Source organism: Artibeus jamaicensis, unplaced genomic scaffold, assembly GCF_021234435.1.
Source record: "Artibeus jamaicensis isolate MK-2021 breed Jamaican fruit bat unplaced genomic scaffold, CSHL_Jam_final scaffold_833, whole genome shotgun sequence".
Taxonomy (NCBI): domain Eukaryota; kingdom Metazoa; phylum Chordata; class Mammalia; order Chiroptera; family Phyllostomidae; genus Artibeus; species Artibeus jamaicensis.
This window is the reverse complement of record NW_026522056.1, coordinates 7307750-7323318: the sequence shown is the minus strand read 5'-3', so window position 1 is coordinate 7323318 and position 15569 is coordinate 7307750. Positions and strand designations below refer to the sequence as shown.

At 33.2% G+C, this 15569-nt stretch overlaps 1 protein-coding gene across 1 annotated transcript in view; it reads right to left on the bottom strand.

Annotated features, from left to right (window-relative positions):
* The window catches only part of ADAM2 (ADAM metallopeptidase domain 2), a 96805-nt gene that overhangs the window by 45288 nt on the left and 35948 nt on the right, over positions 1 to 15569 (bottom strand). Inside the window, exons 9-11 of the mRNA XM_037166936.2 lie at positions 14242 to 14378; positions 7050 to 7230; positions 4896 to 5091 (exon numbers count right to left, since the gene is read on the bottom strand). Of these exons, the coding sequence (XP_037022831.2) occupies positions 4896 to 5091; positions 7050 to 7230; positions 14242 to 14378 (514 nt within the window). The remainder of the gene's footprint in view (positions 1 to 4895; positions 5092 to 7049; positions 7231 to 14241; positions 14379 to 15569) is intronic.

The window sequence follows — 15569 nt, the reverse complement described above, 5'->3', positions numbered from 1 at the left end:
GCAAATTAAAACCACAATGAGATACCACTTTACACCAGTCAGAATGGCCATCATAAACAAAGCAATAAACAACAAGAGGTTGTGGAGAAAAGGGGTCCCTAGTTCATTGTTGGTGGGATTGCAAACTGGTACAACCACTATGGAAAACAGTATGGAATTTTCTCAGAAAACTAAAAATGAACCTGCCTTTTGACCCAACAATTCCACTGCTAGGAGTATATTCTAAGAACCCTGAAACACCAATCCAAAAGAACCTATGCACCACAATGTTCATATCAGCACAATTTACAATAGCCAAGTGTTGGAAGCAACCTAGGTGTTCATCAGTAAATGAATAGATCAAAAAACTATGGTACATATACACAATGGAATTCTATGCAGCAGAAATATTACCAATTGCTTTTAATATTACATTGAATATATGCAATACACACACACAATACACATGCATTACACACACACACTTTCCTTCAGCCTCCCTTCGTCCCTGCCTTAGCCTTAGGCAACCATTAATCTACCTTCTGTCTCTATGTATTTGCCTATTCTACATATTAATATAAATTAAATCAGAATATTTGGTCCATTGTGACTGCCTTCCTTAGCTTAGCATATTTTCAAAATTCATTTACATTTAGTAGATATCAGCAATTTGTTAATATTTTATTGCCTAATAATATTCTGTATTTGATTTATTCATTTATTAGTTATGGACATTTGGGTTATTTCTACATTTTGACTATTATGAATAATGGTGTTATGAACATTCATATACAAAGTTTTATAGGAACATATGTGCTCAGTTCTCTTAGGTATATACCAGGTATAAAATTACTATGCTCAATATTTTACGAAACTGCCAAACTGTTTTTTAATGCAGCTACACCATTTTTGATTTCTACCAGCAATGCATAAAAATTCTGATTTTGCCACATTTTCACTAACACTTGTTCTTTTCTGTTTTTTTAAATCATAGCCATCTTCATGATTTTGATGACTAATGATGTTTAGTGTCTCTCATGTGATTAGCCATTTCTATGCCTTTTTTGAGAAATGTTTATTCAAAATATTGCTTATTTTTAAATTTGGCTAATTTGTCTTTTTATTCTTGAATTGAATGAATTCTTTATGTATTCTGTGAAGAAGTATGTTATCAGAAATATGCTTTGCAAACATATTCTCTCATTCCTTGAGTTGTCTTTTCACTTTCTTGATAATACACTTCAAAAAACAAAAGCTTTTTAAAATTTTGAAGTTCACGTCATTCATTATTTTTGTAACCTGTGCTTTTGGTGTCATAGCTAATAAAACACTGCCTAGTCCAAAGTCACTAAGATTTATGTCTATGTTTTCTTTTAAATGTTGAAATGTTTTGCTCTTACATTTAGGTCTATGATACATTTCAAGTTAATTCTCATTTTGGTATGAGGTAGGGGTTCAAATTCATTCTTTTTTTTTTTTTTTAAGATTTTATTTTTTTTTAGAGGGGAAGGGAAGGAGAGAGGGAGAGAAAACATGTGTGGTGAGGGATTGAGTGTCAATATGCAATTGTTCAAGCTCATTTCTTTGAAAGACTTGAAAGGTGTTTTTGGTTATTATAGACTTTTGGATGGACACTTATTTTCTTTTAGTCCTTAAAAAATGTCTACTATATCTTTTGGCCTTTGTAATTGTTGAGAAATGAGAAGTTTAACTCATTCTTGCTCCTTTAAAGATATGCTTCCACTGCCATCCTCCATGCTTCTGTTCTCTTTATTTTCTGGCAGCTTTGCTATGATGTCTTTATGTGTTTTTCTTAAAAAATGTCCTTCTTAAGGTTTTGGAGCATTTTGAATTTGTAGTCGACCTGTTTTATTTTGAAAATTATTGGTTCTTATCTCTTGAAATATTGCTTCTTTCCATTTCCTGCCTTGACCTTTTCAATGACTCCCTTCCCTGTGTTAGGCAGAATGGGCGAGGCAGTGATTGCCTAAATCTAATCAGTCAGCTATGTCAGAGCTGAAGTGCAGTTTTATCTGAGTTTACCTCATTATCTTAGGTATGGCTCTTGCAAACTATTGATAGAGAGCTTTCTCTTCACTGAAAGTCTGGCAGACTTTCAGTGAAGGTCTGTCCTCCACTAACTTTGAGGTCTATCCAGAAGAGATTCAGCCATGTAATATAACAAATAGAGACAATTATTGAAGAAGATACAAGATACAAGAAACATTGTACATAGGACAATTAACCTCAGTCCCCTGCAACGTAGGGGCCTTGGGACCTCACACAGTTCTCCTAGTTGCCATCAGCATCTCACTGAGGGTCTGAAATCTCTTCCCTTTCAAAGGTAATTTTAGTTTTTGGAAAAGCTAGAAGTCCTAGGGTACCAAATCTGGGCTGTAGAGTGGCTGAATCTCTACTCTCAGTCATTTTGAATGCAATAGTCACACAGTACACATGCTCACTCAAAGGCATTTGCCACCCCCACTGACCAGCACAGTGAAGTCATCATCATTCATGCATGTGCATTCCAGCACATTCTCCTTGGCTCCAGGTTACATCAATGTCATGCCAACCATTCTCATTTTATTAGCAATGGCTGGATTTTTTCCGGACAGACATAGTACATGCCCTTCAGAGAATTTCAGAACAGCTTTCTAGCCTACTAACACAGGTGCTTCAAAATGTAGCAAAAACTTCTAGAAGGCTAAGGTTTTCTGGAGGCAAGATTCCTCCATCATTTGGTCTTAGATCACATTGTGACTTCAGGGAAATTCATAGTGGCTTTTTAGTATTTTTGACCCAAGTGACCAATTTCCTGAGAAACTTCAGAGCTCCAGAATGCCTAATGGATAAAAATAGTCTATGATTTAGACAGTCTCCCTTCAATTCCAGATGCTAAAACTTGTCTATTTTATCTTTGTTTTCCAGTGAAAGATCTCTGCCTAAACCAAACTTGATCTTCATCTTTCAGAATTCTGCAGATGTTTCTAGCAACATAAATGGCTGACCGTTGTCCACTAAGAGATGCAAAATTTCTCTCTTGTGAAAATTTAAGTCATTAGCATGACTTTGGGTTTATTTTACTTTAATGCATTAAAGATATAAATGCAGTGCATTTTGATTTTTCTACTAATTTTCTCATAGTTTTGTCATTATTTGCTGCATCCTTTTCCTAAATACAATATTTAATATAGGTTTTATACTCACTGTAATTGCAAAATGTTTATATGTATAAAACCTATCATAGTATTTTTCTTATTGTATGCTCTTTTTTTTACTCTTGCCTGAGAGTTAATTAAATGTTTTAATTGATTTTGTTTTTTCCCCTCTATTAGCTTTTAGTTTCACATTATTTTATTATTCTTGTAATTATTTTAGATTATAAATGAATGCTTGAATTAAATGCTAATTTTTAGTTCCTCTTTGTGCTGCACCTTTATGAAATGGTTGAGTTTTCAGGATTTTTTATGCCGAAACTTTCTATTTTATTCTAGAGAGTAACATACTTTTGACATAATAACTTTATTTTATACCATTCTTTGTCTTTTAAAATATATTTATATATCCTTATATTTTATATTTTAAAAGATATGTATATCAGTCAACAATGACTTTTACTATTTTTTTATTATTATTTCATCTTGCTTAACTGTTCTTTCTCCTGGTTTAGTCTCCTTTATTTTGAATGTCATTCACAACCAGTTCTACAGAGATGAATTTGGAAAGTAAGTTATATGAGTTCAAATGCTTAAAATACTTTCCCATTTTTTTAAATCTATCTTTTGGCATTGGAATAAATGTTTCACTTATAGCTGCTAGCTTAAACAGAAATTCTACCTTTTTAGCAATTTAACCAATTTTTTATTTTTAAACTTTAACTTGTATACCTTTCAACTCATGATCTTCTCTCCAACATATATCTACCTATTTATATGTGTATAGATATATACCTATATATGATATATATCTCTTTATATATGTATATATCCATATATCTCTATGTATAGACATATGTCTTCAAAATTCCTCACTATGGTTCCAAATCCCTTGTATGTTGTTGGGAGGGAAGTTTTCTACTGTATATGTTTCTTCTCTTGTGTCTTTGTGTTGCCTTTCTTCAAACTAATAGTCATTCTTATTGTGTGTTCATTTTGGGAGTTGATAATCACTTTGCAAGTTCTTTTTTTTTTTGACACAGAGATTAGAGTGAGCATTACCACCTGCTTGAATTGAGAGAAGTTTGACCAACCTGGATGCTTATCTAAATATTTCCTCTGTCAATTGCTATTGATTCCTGTGATACAGATAGGAAATAATGTTGCCATTGCCACTGCTTTCATCTTTAGCAAATAATTCCATGTGTATTTTCTACTATAGTTTTCCTTTTTGTTTTCAACCTCAGTGAATATCATTTTTCATTATTTCACAGTTCCTCGATTGTCAGGAATTTTCTTTGGGAGTTTCATGAGTCATCCTTGTAGTTTCCTGGTGTAAATGTGTCCATCTCTCTGTGTCTGCATGTGTAGTTTAAATTATATTCACACACCAACTTATATTTACGATCTCTTTACTGCCCATATGCATATGTAAGTATTTTACATTTACTGAGAGAACTGTGGACATGGAGTGAATGAGGGAAGAGTGGCTTGTGTTCAGTCTGCCTTCTTCCTTCTTGAATACAGATCCCATAGACTTTGAATCCTCCCCTTTATTATTTTGTGGAAATAATTTAGAATTTTAATGCCAGACAACTTTTACAATATTTTTCTTATAGTTTTCTTCTTCTCTTTATATATCCCTTTAAAATATTTATAATAAAATTATGTTATTTTACAAATCACAATTATATATCAATATCTATTTCTTTTCAGTTTCCAGAAATGTACATATAGGAGAAATAAAATTATAATAAATACCTTCACCAAATGCATCCTTGCATTGTCTGTCTATACTCATACATCTTCCATTTACACAGAGCCATTTTGAATTTCCACACGGATGACCATCCTGAACATAAAAGTTATCTTGACATGACATAGATGATCCATTGCAATATTCAGGGAGATCACATTCATCATTAGAAGGCCTGCATAGCTCTCCTTTTTGTTTAAACTGATGATGTGAGATAAATGTGATTGAATAAAACAGAATGTGAACATACAGATATTATAAGGAATGATAACTTACATAGGTGATATGGAAATTTAAAAAGACTCTTACTTGACAATTTTCACAGCATGGTCCCATACTACACTTGGACGTGTCTTTCAGTCTACATCCAGTAGACTTACAGCATGAGTCTACATTTTGATTACATTGCTGAAAGGCAAACCAAATACTCTTAAATGTCTTCCAACTCTTATTTACATTGGGTACATATTTTTGTGATGTCAACATAATATAGTATATATGTCATATATACTAATTGTTGATGTTTAACTTACATGTTGGCAAACAGAAAAATTAAACCTACTTATTCATTTATGTATTTAATAGAAATATATTAACTAACTACAATGTGCTAGACTGTGTATTTTTTATATGCCTAGAATAAGTTTGACTATATTGGTAGTAGAGTTTTCTGAAACCCTGGAGGCCACCAAAGCTATCTGTGAGAAGCTCTCTGGCTCTTATAGATAGAGATAGTAAAATACAAGACATGAGATGCAAGTTATGACTTAACAATCTCATTAGAGTGACCAGTTCTTACTCATCCTTTATGTATCTACTGTATTTTAATAAGTCAATAACTTTTATGAGATAGTCAAAGTTTATTTTACTTTTAATTCTCTAAAGATGAAGAGCTAAAAATGTTTCACATAACTGAAATTATTACCTTTGTATCACTCATCTAATATTTCAGGATGCCTTGTGTTTTATGCTGTAATTCATCTGTGACCCATGATTCTGTTTCTTTTAACCTCTATTATTAGGCTTAATAAAATCAACATGTAAGAAAGATGAAAGCTAAAGAGATGATGCATCACATACCAACATGCAGACATTTTTCAAATCCCCAAGGATTTTAAATGGGGTTGATTGGGCCAAAAATTTCAGTGTTTCACAAAAATAAATCATATATTTCAGTGATCTTGTATGAGTCATAGCTTAGTAGGGCACAGTAAATTTACAGTATTTTCCATGACTCTTCTGTTTAATCTATGTCATTGCTGGTGCTATCTATATATGGGATTCCAGAGGGTTAAGTTACATAACAGGGATTTGGGGCTCAATTATATGATATTTAATTGGACCAAGAAATTCTCCTGCCAATTTTTCAAGGTGTGTTCATTTAGATCAAACTAGCAAAAATAAGGCAGGTGGTGAGAAATAATTTGTTAAAAGTATACCACCCAACTAGCTATCTAAACACACACTTTTTGTACTGGAGAGGGTACATGTAAATGGCTTTCTCTTTGGCAGTAGGGGATGCAGAGCTCTGTTCATGTCTTTTTGATTCTCTCAAGTCCATACTGCTCACTGTGAGTCCCACAGTCCCTGCCTCCCTCATTGCGTTCCATTTATCTAGGCTCATCCCACCTCCCTCTGATATAGCAGGTTTTTCAAAGATTTCTAGAGGTTCAAAAACCAGCTTTTATGGATTGTGTATTACCTAAATCTCTCTGACTTAAACATTGACCTAGATTAAAATACTCAAAGCCAGAATGTGCCTCCTATGTTTTCTTAATTGTAAAACCTTTATATTTTTCTGAATGGCAGAGGATTTTAGGTTAAGAATAAATACAAAGAAAATACACAAGAAGGGCAGTTTAAACCTAGGTCAACTCGGCTATAGAATAAATGACTGAAAATCACTTGTACAAATAATCTACAAAATAATCTACAAACCACAAAATCTGTACATTAATATATAATGTACAGTTAATTAATATATAATGCACTTGTAACATATAAGTGCACTCATTAGTTTATTAAAATCACTACATGCCTTTTTAAGGTTTTTGTAGAAAAGTAAATTTGATAAATTATGGAACATAACAGTGTAACACTGTAAGAATTAATTAATTGTTATGTAATTCTGGTATATATTCTTTTAAATTAGTACTAACATCTGGAGTTCCACAATCACATTCTTCTCCTTCTTCCACAATGCTATTACCACAGACTGCAGCTTTGTATGTTGGATCCAAATGTGGATGATTCTGGAGACATTGGGCCTTTGGCTTTGAAATAAAGTGTGCAAAATCCTCCATGCTGCAGTTACTAAAGAACTTCACACCACTGGAATGACTAAAAATACATTAAACTTCAAATTTTTATATAAGCATTGTATTCATAAATTGTCTAACCTAGGAATAAGCTACTCAATAGCACTTCACAACAGACAAAATGCTCAATTAGGTTAGCATGAAACTTTCTTTATCTGTGCATGGTGAGTCAATTGTGCAAAAATCTGTATTAAATATTTTAGTACGAATAAATAACCAATACAATTTTATTGGATCTTATATCATAGTTATCTGTGACACTGTTTTTTCAAATAGCTCTTAACTCACACAGTGGTCTGTTTGCATCACTTTTGGCTTCCTCTTCTTTTCATGATTTGTAAAAATTTCCATACCCTTGTATTGAGAAAAAAGATTGGGTTTTTCTGTTTCTTTTTACTACTCATAGGTAATCTTTTTGGTTCTACCTTTTAAATAACATCAATACCTGACAACTCAGATATTTGACTATCGAACACAAACTAATCACTTAAACTTGAGATCAGTATCCAATTCTTTACTCAGTGTTTACACAGAGAGAACATTTCCAAGCACACATCTAGCATAACATTCCTTTACTCCCTTTATTCACTTAGTGACATTGATTTTTTTCTCCAAAATATTTATCAAAAACTAGGATATTATTTATTTAATTATTTACTTATTATCTTGTCTTACTAGTTTTTTAGTTCTATGAGAAAAAATGTTTTGATTGTTTTGTTCACTAGCACAAAGCTAACAGATTAATGATTTTTTTCTTTTGTTGATTCTAGAGAGAGGGAAAGGGAGGGAGAAAAACAGAAAGCAGAACATCAATGGGAAAGAGAAACATTGATCGGTTGTCTTTTACACACGCCCCCAACTGAGGACAAAACTTGCAATCCAGGCATATGCCCTACCAGGAATCAAACTTGTGATATTTTGTTTTGCAAGACAATGTCTAACTAACTGAGCCATGCCAGCCAGGGCAATGATTGTTTAAAACAACAAAAATGAATGACTGCATGGTTAAAACTGTTGTAGATTCTTTGGTTGCCTTTTTATTATAATTTTTATTATTCTGAATAGTATTAACATATAGCAAATATGGAATTAATTAAATTTTAAAACCATAGAGTCAAACCTTAGTCATTTAGATTATTACAGAAAAATGTTTTTCACATGAGAACTACAAACAAATTAAGAAGTTTTGAACAAACTATCAATTTTGATTTTTTTTGTTTTGTTTTCACATCCTGGGTAAACATACCCTTCGGTTATATTAACCATGATGAATGGATTTATTATTACATTATCAATAGTTCAAATGGTTTCTATCAATCTAAACACCAGAAACCAAAGTAGAAAAAGCAACAGAAGTTTAACTATTACTGAGCATCAGCAATGCAAGGTATGTTTATTATGTGTGAACTGGTTCATAGGAGACACACTTTCTGGGAATGAAATTAATGTTTTCACTTAAAAGAAAATATAATAATAATTACATCCAACTGGAGAATTTATTTGCAATCTGAATCTTTGCGCAGGTTTTCTGGATATTCCCATTCCTCATTCTCTCATTTTTTCTTGATAACAGAGCCTCTGATTTTCAGTTCAATACATAACTTCTTGTATAAATGCCTACACTGTTTAGCTTTTTATAAAGCTAAGACTGGGCAGATAAAAAATTTAGATAATTGGCTTAAAACGATGTCATAAATTTAAGTTCTAGGAAGTAATGTTTGACAGACATGCTTTCTTGTCCTGCTTTATTCTATTGTTGATTTAAATTTGGTTCATTGCAGTTAAAGCTTACACCAGAAACTATAAGTTACCTTGAAAATACAAGCCACTATGTGGAAATCTGTTGGGAACCACCCTTCCTGGTTTGAAAAGCTGTAACCCCCACATGGCTAAGGCAGAGTGACCTTGGGACCATAAGCCACTAAGGAGACAAAGCTTATCTTTCTGGTAGGGGAACCACCTCTGTCTCTTTTACTTCACCCTGCCTGGCCCCCAGTGCATGATCAGTTAGCCAATGATGGGTAAGATTCCTCAGGGGAGGGACAACCTAAGACAGGCATGATCACGAGGGCCCCCAGGAAAGAACTTGGGGGACTATAGTAAAAGGGGGTGATGGACTCCACTTTGAGGCAGCCTGAGTCCTCATTCTGTCTGCAAGAAGTCTCCTAGTCTCGTGGCTGCTGTACTTCCTCTGCCTACTTAAGCTTGAAACAATGACAGAGGGTGGTGCAGCCCTGTGCTGGAAAGGGTGGGTTCCCTGGGTAATCAGACCAAAGAAAGAATACATAAAATCCTGTGAAACCTGCTTTGCTAAGAATGATCTCAGTTTTCCGATAAGGGTCTGAGAAGGAAATGAGTTTGTTTCCCTTTAGCTAACAGACCCTGACTCAGAATAAGCCCTTGTAATTCTATGTATGTCATCTACTGTTTGATCCTGCTTGACAATGATTAATGAGCTTTACCTGTGTTCCTGTGCAAATTGACCCCAATAAAAGCCCATTGAGGAGAAGAGTCTTTACCCTTCTCTTTTGAGAGATCAGCTACCTTTCCTCCCCAAGCAGATCATGTCTTGGTAGACTTATTCTCATCTGTGGCAGACGGGGGTTGGGGGAATCCTGTGGGCAGAGCTCACTCACATAAATCAATATAAAATTATACTGTGAAATGCCACTTAATTAATAGAATTTTCCAAAATTAAAATAAAGTCTTTTGTTTAAGCCACTATTACTTTGGGTTTTCTGTGACTTGCAGCAAAATCCTTGTAGACTTTGTCTTAGTAAATATAGATCTCCACCAGGGTATTGCTGTTTAAGTCACATTTCAAAAATTCATTTCCTCACTGCAAAATTGCGAAGTGTTGACAATAGGGTGTATTGCTCTTATTACAATGAGGGAGAAGAATAGAATAGAGTATCTTTTTCTTATTTACAAGCACAACATGGTTTTTATATTTTACATTTTCAGAAGCAACACTATTAGGCATAAAAATAAATAAAACCAATGTTTTTGAATATAACTTTAAAGATTTTATTAGAAGCATTTCAATTTCCAACTAAAAACAAAACCAGTACCTCAACACTCTTCCTTTTACTGAGACATATGTACAGCATGAAAAGAACCAAGCAAAAATAAAAGACTATTATTGAATGTCTCAATAAATTTCAACTGCTATATAGCTAAAAAGTATATTTTTGACCACACTGACATCAGTTCCAAAATCAATAACAAAAAGATACTGAGATTATTCATAAATATTTTAAAATCAACTAACATACTTCTAAAATAATCCACTGGTCAAAGAAGAAAATTTTTTAAAGTTTTCAAATATTTCAAATAAATGAAAAACAAATTTTAAAATATCAAAAATTGTGGTATGTAACTGGAACTGTTGTTAGAAGGAAATATATAACTTTAAAGGGCTTACACAAAAAGGAAGCTTAAAATTAATTAGTTGAGTTTTTATATAAAAATCTAGGAGAAAAACAAAATGACCTCCAACTATGTATCATCAACAACAACAACAACAAAAAAGTGGACAAGCAATAGAAAAAAGTGAACAAAATTAAAATATGGTCTTTTAAAAATTCAATTAATTTCATGAAACTCATTAGAGTAATTGAGAAAAAAGAGAAAACACAAATTTTCTCTATCAGAAATTACAAGAGAAAATATTTAAAGAGCAATGTTACGTGTATATGTGGAGTCAAATGTTAGGAAAAAATACAGGAACAAGTAAAATAAATACAAAAAAAGCATAATGTGCCCTGACCAGTGTGGCTCAGTGGGTTGGGCATCCTCCTGCAAGGCAAAGGGTCGCTGGTTTAATTCTTGGCCGGAGCACATGCCTGGGTTGTGGGCCAGGGCCCCAGCTGGGAGCGTGCAAGAGGCAACTGATGGATGTTTCCTTTGCACATCAATGTGTCTCTCCCTTTTTTATCCTTTTTTTTCCTTCTCTCTAAAAATAAATAAATAAAATCTTTTAAAAAAAGGATAATGTATTATGCTCAAATGTGGTTTATCCTCGGAAAGCAAAGTTAAACAATTGAAAATTAAAAAATGTTATTTTAAACATATCAACAGAATAAGTAGAAAACAATAATCATCACAACACTTGAAGAACCTATTCATGATAAAAACTTTGTCAAATAAGAAGTAAAAAAGAACTCCCTCAGTCTGATTTAAAAAGTCTCCCTGAGAAATATTTACCTATAACTTAATTAATGGGAATGATTAAATAAGTTATAGGTAACTTATTTAGGGAAAGATTTTGTCTCTAAATCAGAAATACAGCAAAGACACCCACAAATACCCCTTTTTTGACACTATACTGGGGATCTTAGCCACAGTAGAAGGCAAAAAATAGAAATTGAAAAAAATATAAAGATTGAAAAGGATAATGTAAAACTGTATGTATATTATATAATTATACATGTATAAAATTCTAATAAAGCTAGTTTTAAATTCCTAGAACTAATAAGCTAGGTTAGCAAAGCTGTAGGATATAACTTCAGTATAAAATAATCGATAAAATTTCTGTATATTTTCCACAAACAATTGGAATTTTCATAGTCACATAAATAGGCACAATTAGAAAAAACAGTATAGGTCAATATTTACATTTAATAATATATCAAAAAATAGTGACGAAACTGCATTTTGAAGGGTTCTAATGATAATGAGAGTAATTCAGGCATTCCAAGAAAAAAAACTACTTTCAAAATTGAACAAAGAATAATGACAATATTTAGGAAGCAGTTTAGAATGTTTAAGATACTCTAATCCTCCTTATTATTTCTTCACCATTATAACTTACCATTATTATATTTAGTATCATAAGCAACATATCATCATTGTTAAAAAAGCTACAATCAAAGATAAGTAGAAATCGAATAATCAGTGCTCAATATTATTAATGAGCTACATAAGATGTCATTTGTCTTTATTTAGACTAACCAGAAGGAAAGGCATGGACTTTGGGAATGTGATCTTAGGAAGCAATGTTAAGAGAAGAGGAATAGAAAAGGAAAGAATGAGGAAATGTTCATCTAAGTATGTTTCATTGAGATGGCTATAATGGCTTCATTCTGCTGAGACCACAAATTTGTCTACAGAGTACTTAATCGAATTGTCCTTGGATGGTCAGGAAGCTGAGTTCCAATAAAATGGCTGAAATTCGCTCTTGTAAAGGGGTGACTACCTTCATTTTAAGGGTCATTTTATGGGTAGCCTAAGGAAGAAGCTGGTTAGCATTCACGGATTTCAAAATGTTGACCAGGTCATTGAATTCTACCTGTGAAGGAAATACTTTTTTGGTGGAATGTGAACTTAGGATACAGAAATCTACATACTTTGTGCTCATTCTAAATTAATTCACATTCCTCTTTCCATAGTTCTTTGTCTCTAAATGTCCAATGTTGCAGCATCCAGATCCTTGAACAGATACCCAAGTAATCTGCCATAGCTCAGGCTATGTAGGTCCTGGTCTCTGGCATGTTTCTCATGCAAGATGGTAATAAATTGCTTGCAGATATGCTCACTAGGACATTTACCATTTCCCACTCTATTTAGTTCTTAATCTAATTAGAGAATAATGTGGAATAGTACATTTCTTTTATTCCAACTAAGATATTGAGAGGAACTGTTCTTGAAACAAGAGAGCTTTTCTTTCTCTAGAAGCCAGTTTTAGGAAACCCCATTTGGCCATCGGTGTGAAGATTGAGAAATATTGGTGCAATAGGTGTAGGTGCCATAGGAATCTGGGATCCCTGTTTGTGTTATTTACTTGAACTATCTGGATCTTTTTTAGCTTGTTCCCAGATATACTATTTTGGTCGTCAGATAAATTAATATGCCCACTTGATCTTATAATGCTGTGGATCTAAAAATATGCAAATTATGATGAAAATATTCAATCAGTAACATTGTAACTTAGTGTTTTCCACATGTATGCTCAACTCTGCAAGGGTCCAGTAGCCTACCAGGAGCTGAAACAGAACTCTAGGGGGCCTGAAGTACAAATCTTTGATATTTGTGAGTGATTCCACATGAAACCTAATCTACCAGGAATATTTTATTTTTATTGTATTTTAATGATCCTAAGTGCCAAAGAACAAGGCATCTTGCATCACACCCTGCACCTGCCACAGTGCCCTCCATGTACATCATCTCCTGCCAATGATGTCCTTATTAACATCAGATCACTCATTGATTCAGTTCAACAACCATTTCATAAAAGTTTACTAAGGCCACTTTGGGGATCACTATTTTGATATGTGTTCCTCCCAAGTCAGAGCCTGAGAGAAAATTCTGAATGCAAGTACTTCTCAGAAATGATTGTAGAAGTAAGACAAGGAAATGGAGAGAATGAGATGTTATCAAGTTTGCTGCTGTAGACAGTTGGGCTTGATTTTCTAAGACATCTTCCAAAAATTGTCCAACAGAAAGATAAGAGGCTGACTCTAGTCACTGACTGGATAATGGATTTTCTAATCCCTGACTATTTGGTTCTACTCTTATAAAATCTGAGAGTGTACCATAAGAATAATAACAAAAACAGCAAATGCACTAGGTTTTGAGGCACGATAAGGACATGGCCAAAACCTTCTCTAATGACAAAGAAAAAACTGAATAACAGCATCTAGGAAACCGATAGATGCCAAGACCTCAGGCTGAGCCAGGGTGGGATGAAGGAGATTAACATGCAGACAAAACCAAATTAATAAATCATTCTAGTATAGTAATTACAAACCAGTGTTTTGCTTATCTATTCAGGCCTTAAATTATTAAAATCATGCAAGTAAACTTAGTGATAAATGTAGGGTTAGATCACATATGACAAAGCAAGTGTGACATTAGATTAAGAAATATTGAGATAGATTTTTAGAATTTAGATTATGTATTTTGACCTGGGGATCACAGGTCAGAGCTTATATTTGGCCATTTTTAATTACTTTAAGAGCTTAGATTTTAAATACATCGAACTTATTTTTGCATAAATTCCATATATAAAGCATTTAAAATTAAAGCATCTTACATTGCTTCTGGGTTCATTATGCAGACAGCTCCTGGGCACTGGCATTTGTCAAGGTCATCATAAGCTATCCCCATACTCAGGCTCAGTAATTGAGCTATAATAACTGAAAATGATTCCATACTAATGGTTTTAGGGTGCTGGAAAAAACCATATGTGTACAGACACATTTTAGAAGATAATTCATTTACTGGGAAATAGTGTTAATTATTAGAAATAGTCACATGACAAAATGGAATAGAGGCTTCTAATATATTAACCACAGAAGTACCATCCATGCCCTGGCTTAGGTGGCTCATGGATTGAGCTCCAGCCTGAGAACCAGAGGTTCCCCGGTTCTATTCCCAGTCAGGGAATGTGCCCTGAGTTGTGGGCCAGCTCTTCAGTAGGGGGACTGGTGAGAAGCAACCACACATTGATGTTTCTCTCCTTTCTCTCTCCTTCCCGTCTTTCTAAAACTAAATAAATTAAATTTTAAAAAGAAGTGCCATCCATGTTGGACTAATTTGTTATAGGCACCATTGTCAATATAAGAAAAATAGAAATAGTGAAATTTGAAATTTTACCAAAATGTAAATGTCGGGTTCATTTGGTGACATCAGAGCAAGATAAAAATGACCTCAGTAATATAATTATACTTAATAATAATTATAGTGATTTTTGTACTAACAAATTATTAACAGGTCATGCTCATTTATAATTTGACTAGAAATGATATTTTACATAAACATTTCATACATTTTAAAAAGCCATAAATTAACACATAGAATTAATTTATATTATGGTAATAATGACCAATAGTGAGAATGCCACTTTCCAGTTGTTTAAACTTTATTTTCAAAGCCAAAATGCCTTTATCATTTTAATAAATATAAGATGCTTATATAGAAAATTTTGACCATACTAAAATATATGTTTAAAAAAATCCATAAGTCATGCTAGCTCTTCAAATATATCTAATAACACTTATATAAATACACTTCAAGACAGATTTCTAGGAATGCATTCTGATATCTTCTGTTTGCTTCTCTAATTCAACTCTCCATTATTTTCCACCCTGCTCTCTAACTCAGAATGACACCAAGGGATTGATTATGTCAAAAGTATCTTTCACCCCCTGTTTTACTTCGGTCCAACAGAGATGAGAGGGTGAGAAAAGAGCAAGTTGTTTATTGCTGTCATTGTCAGGAGTCCTGTAATTGTCTGAATCCTTGAGTGGAGTTCTCTACAGTCTGTCTGTGACCCTAATGGAATAACTCTGTCCTTTTTTTCAAGCCTGGCTGACAAATTAAATATCTGTATTATAGCCTTGAGATAGTGCCAAGTCCTTA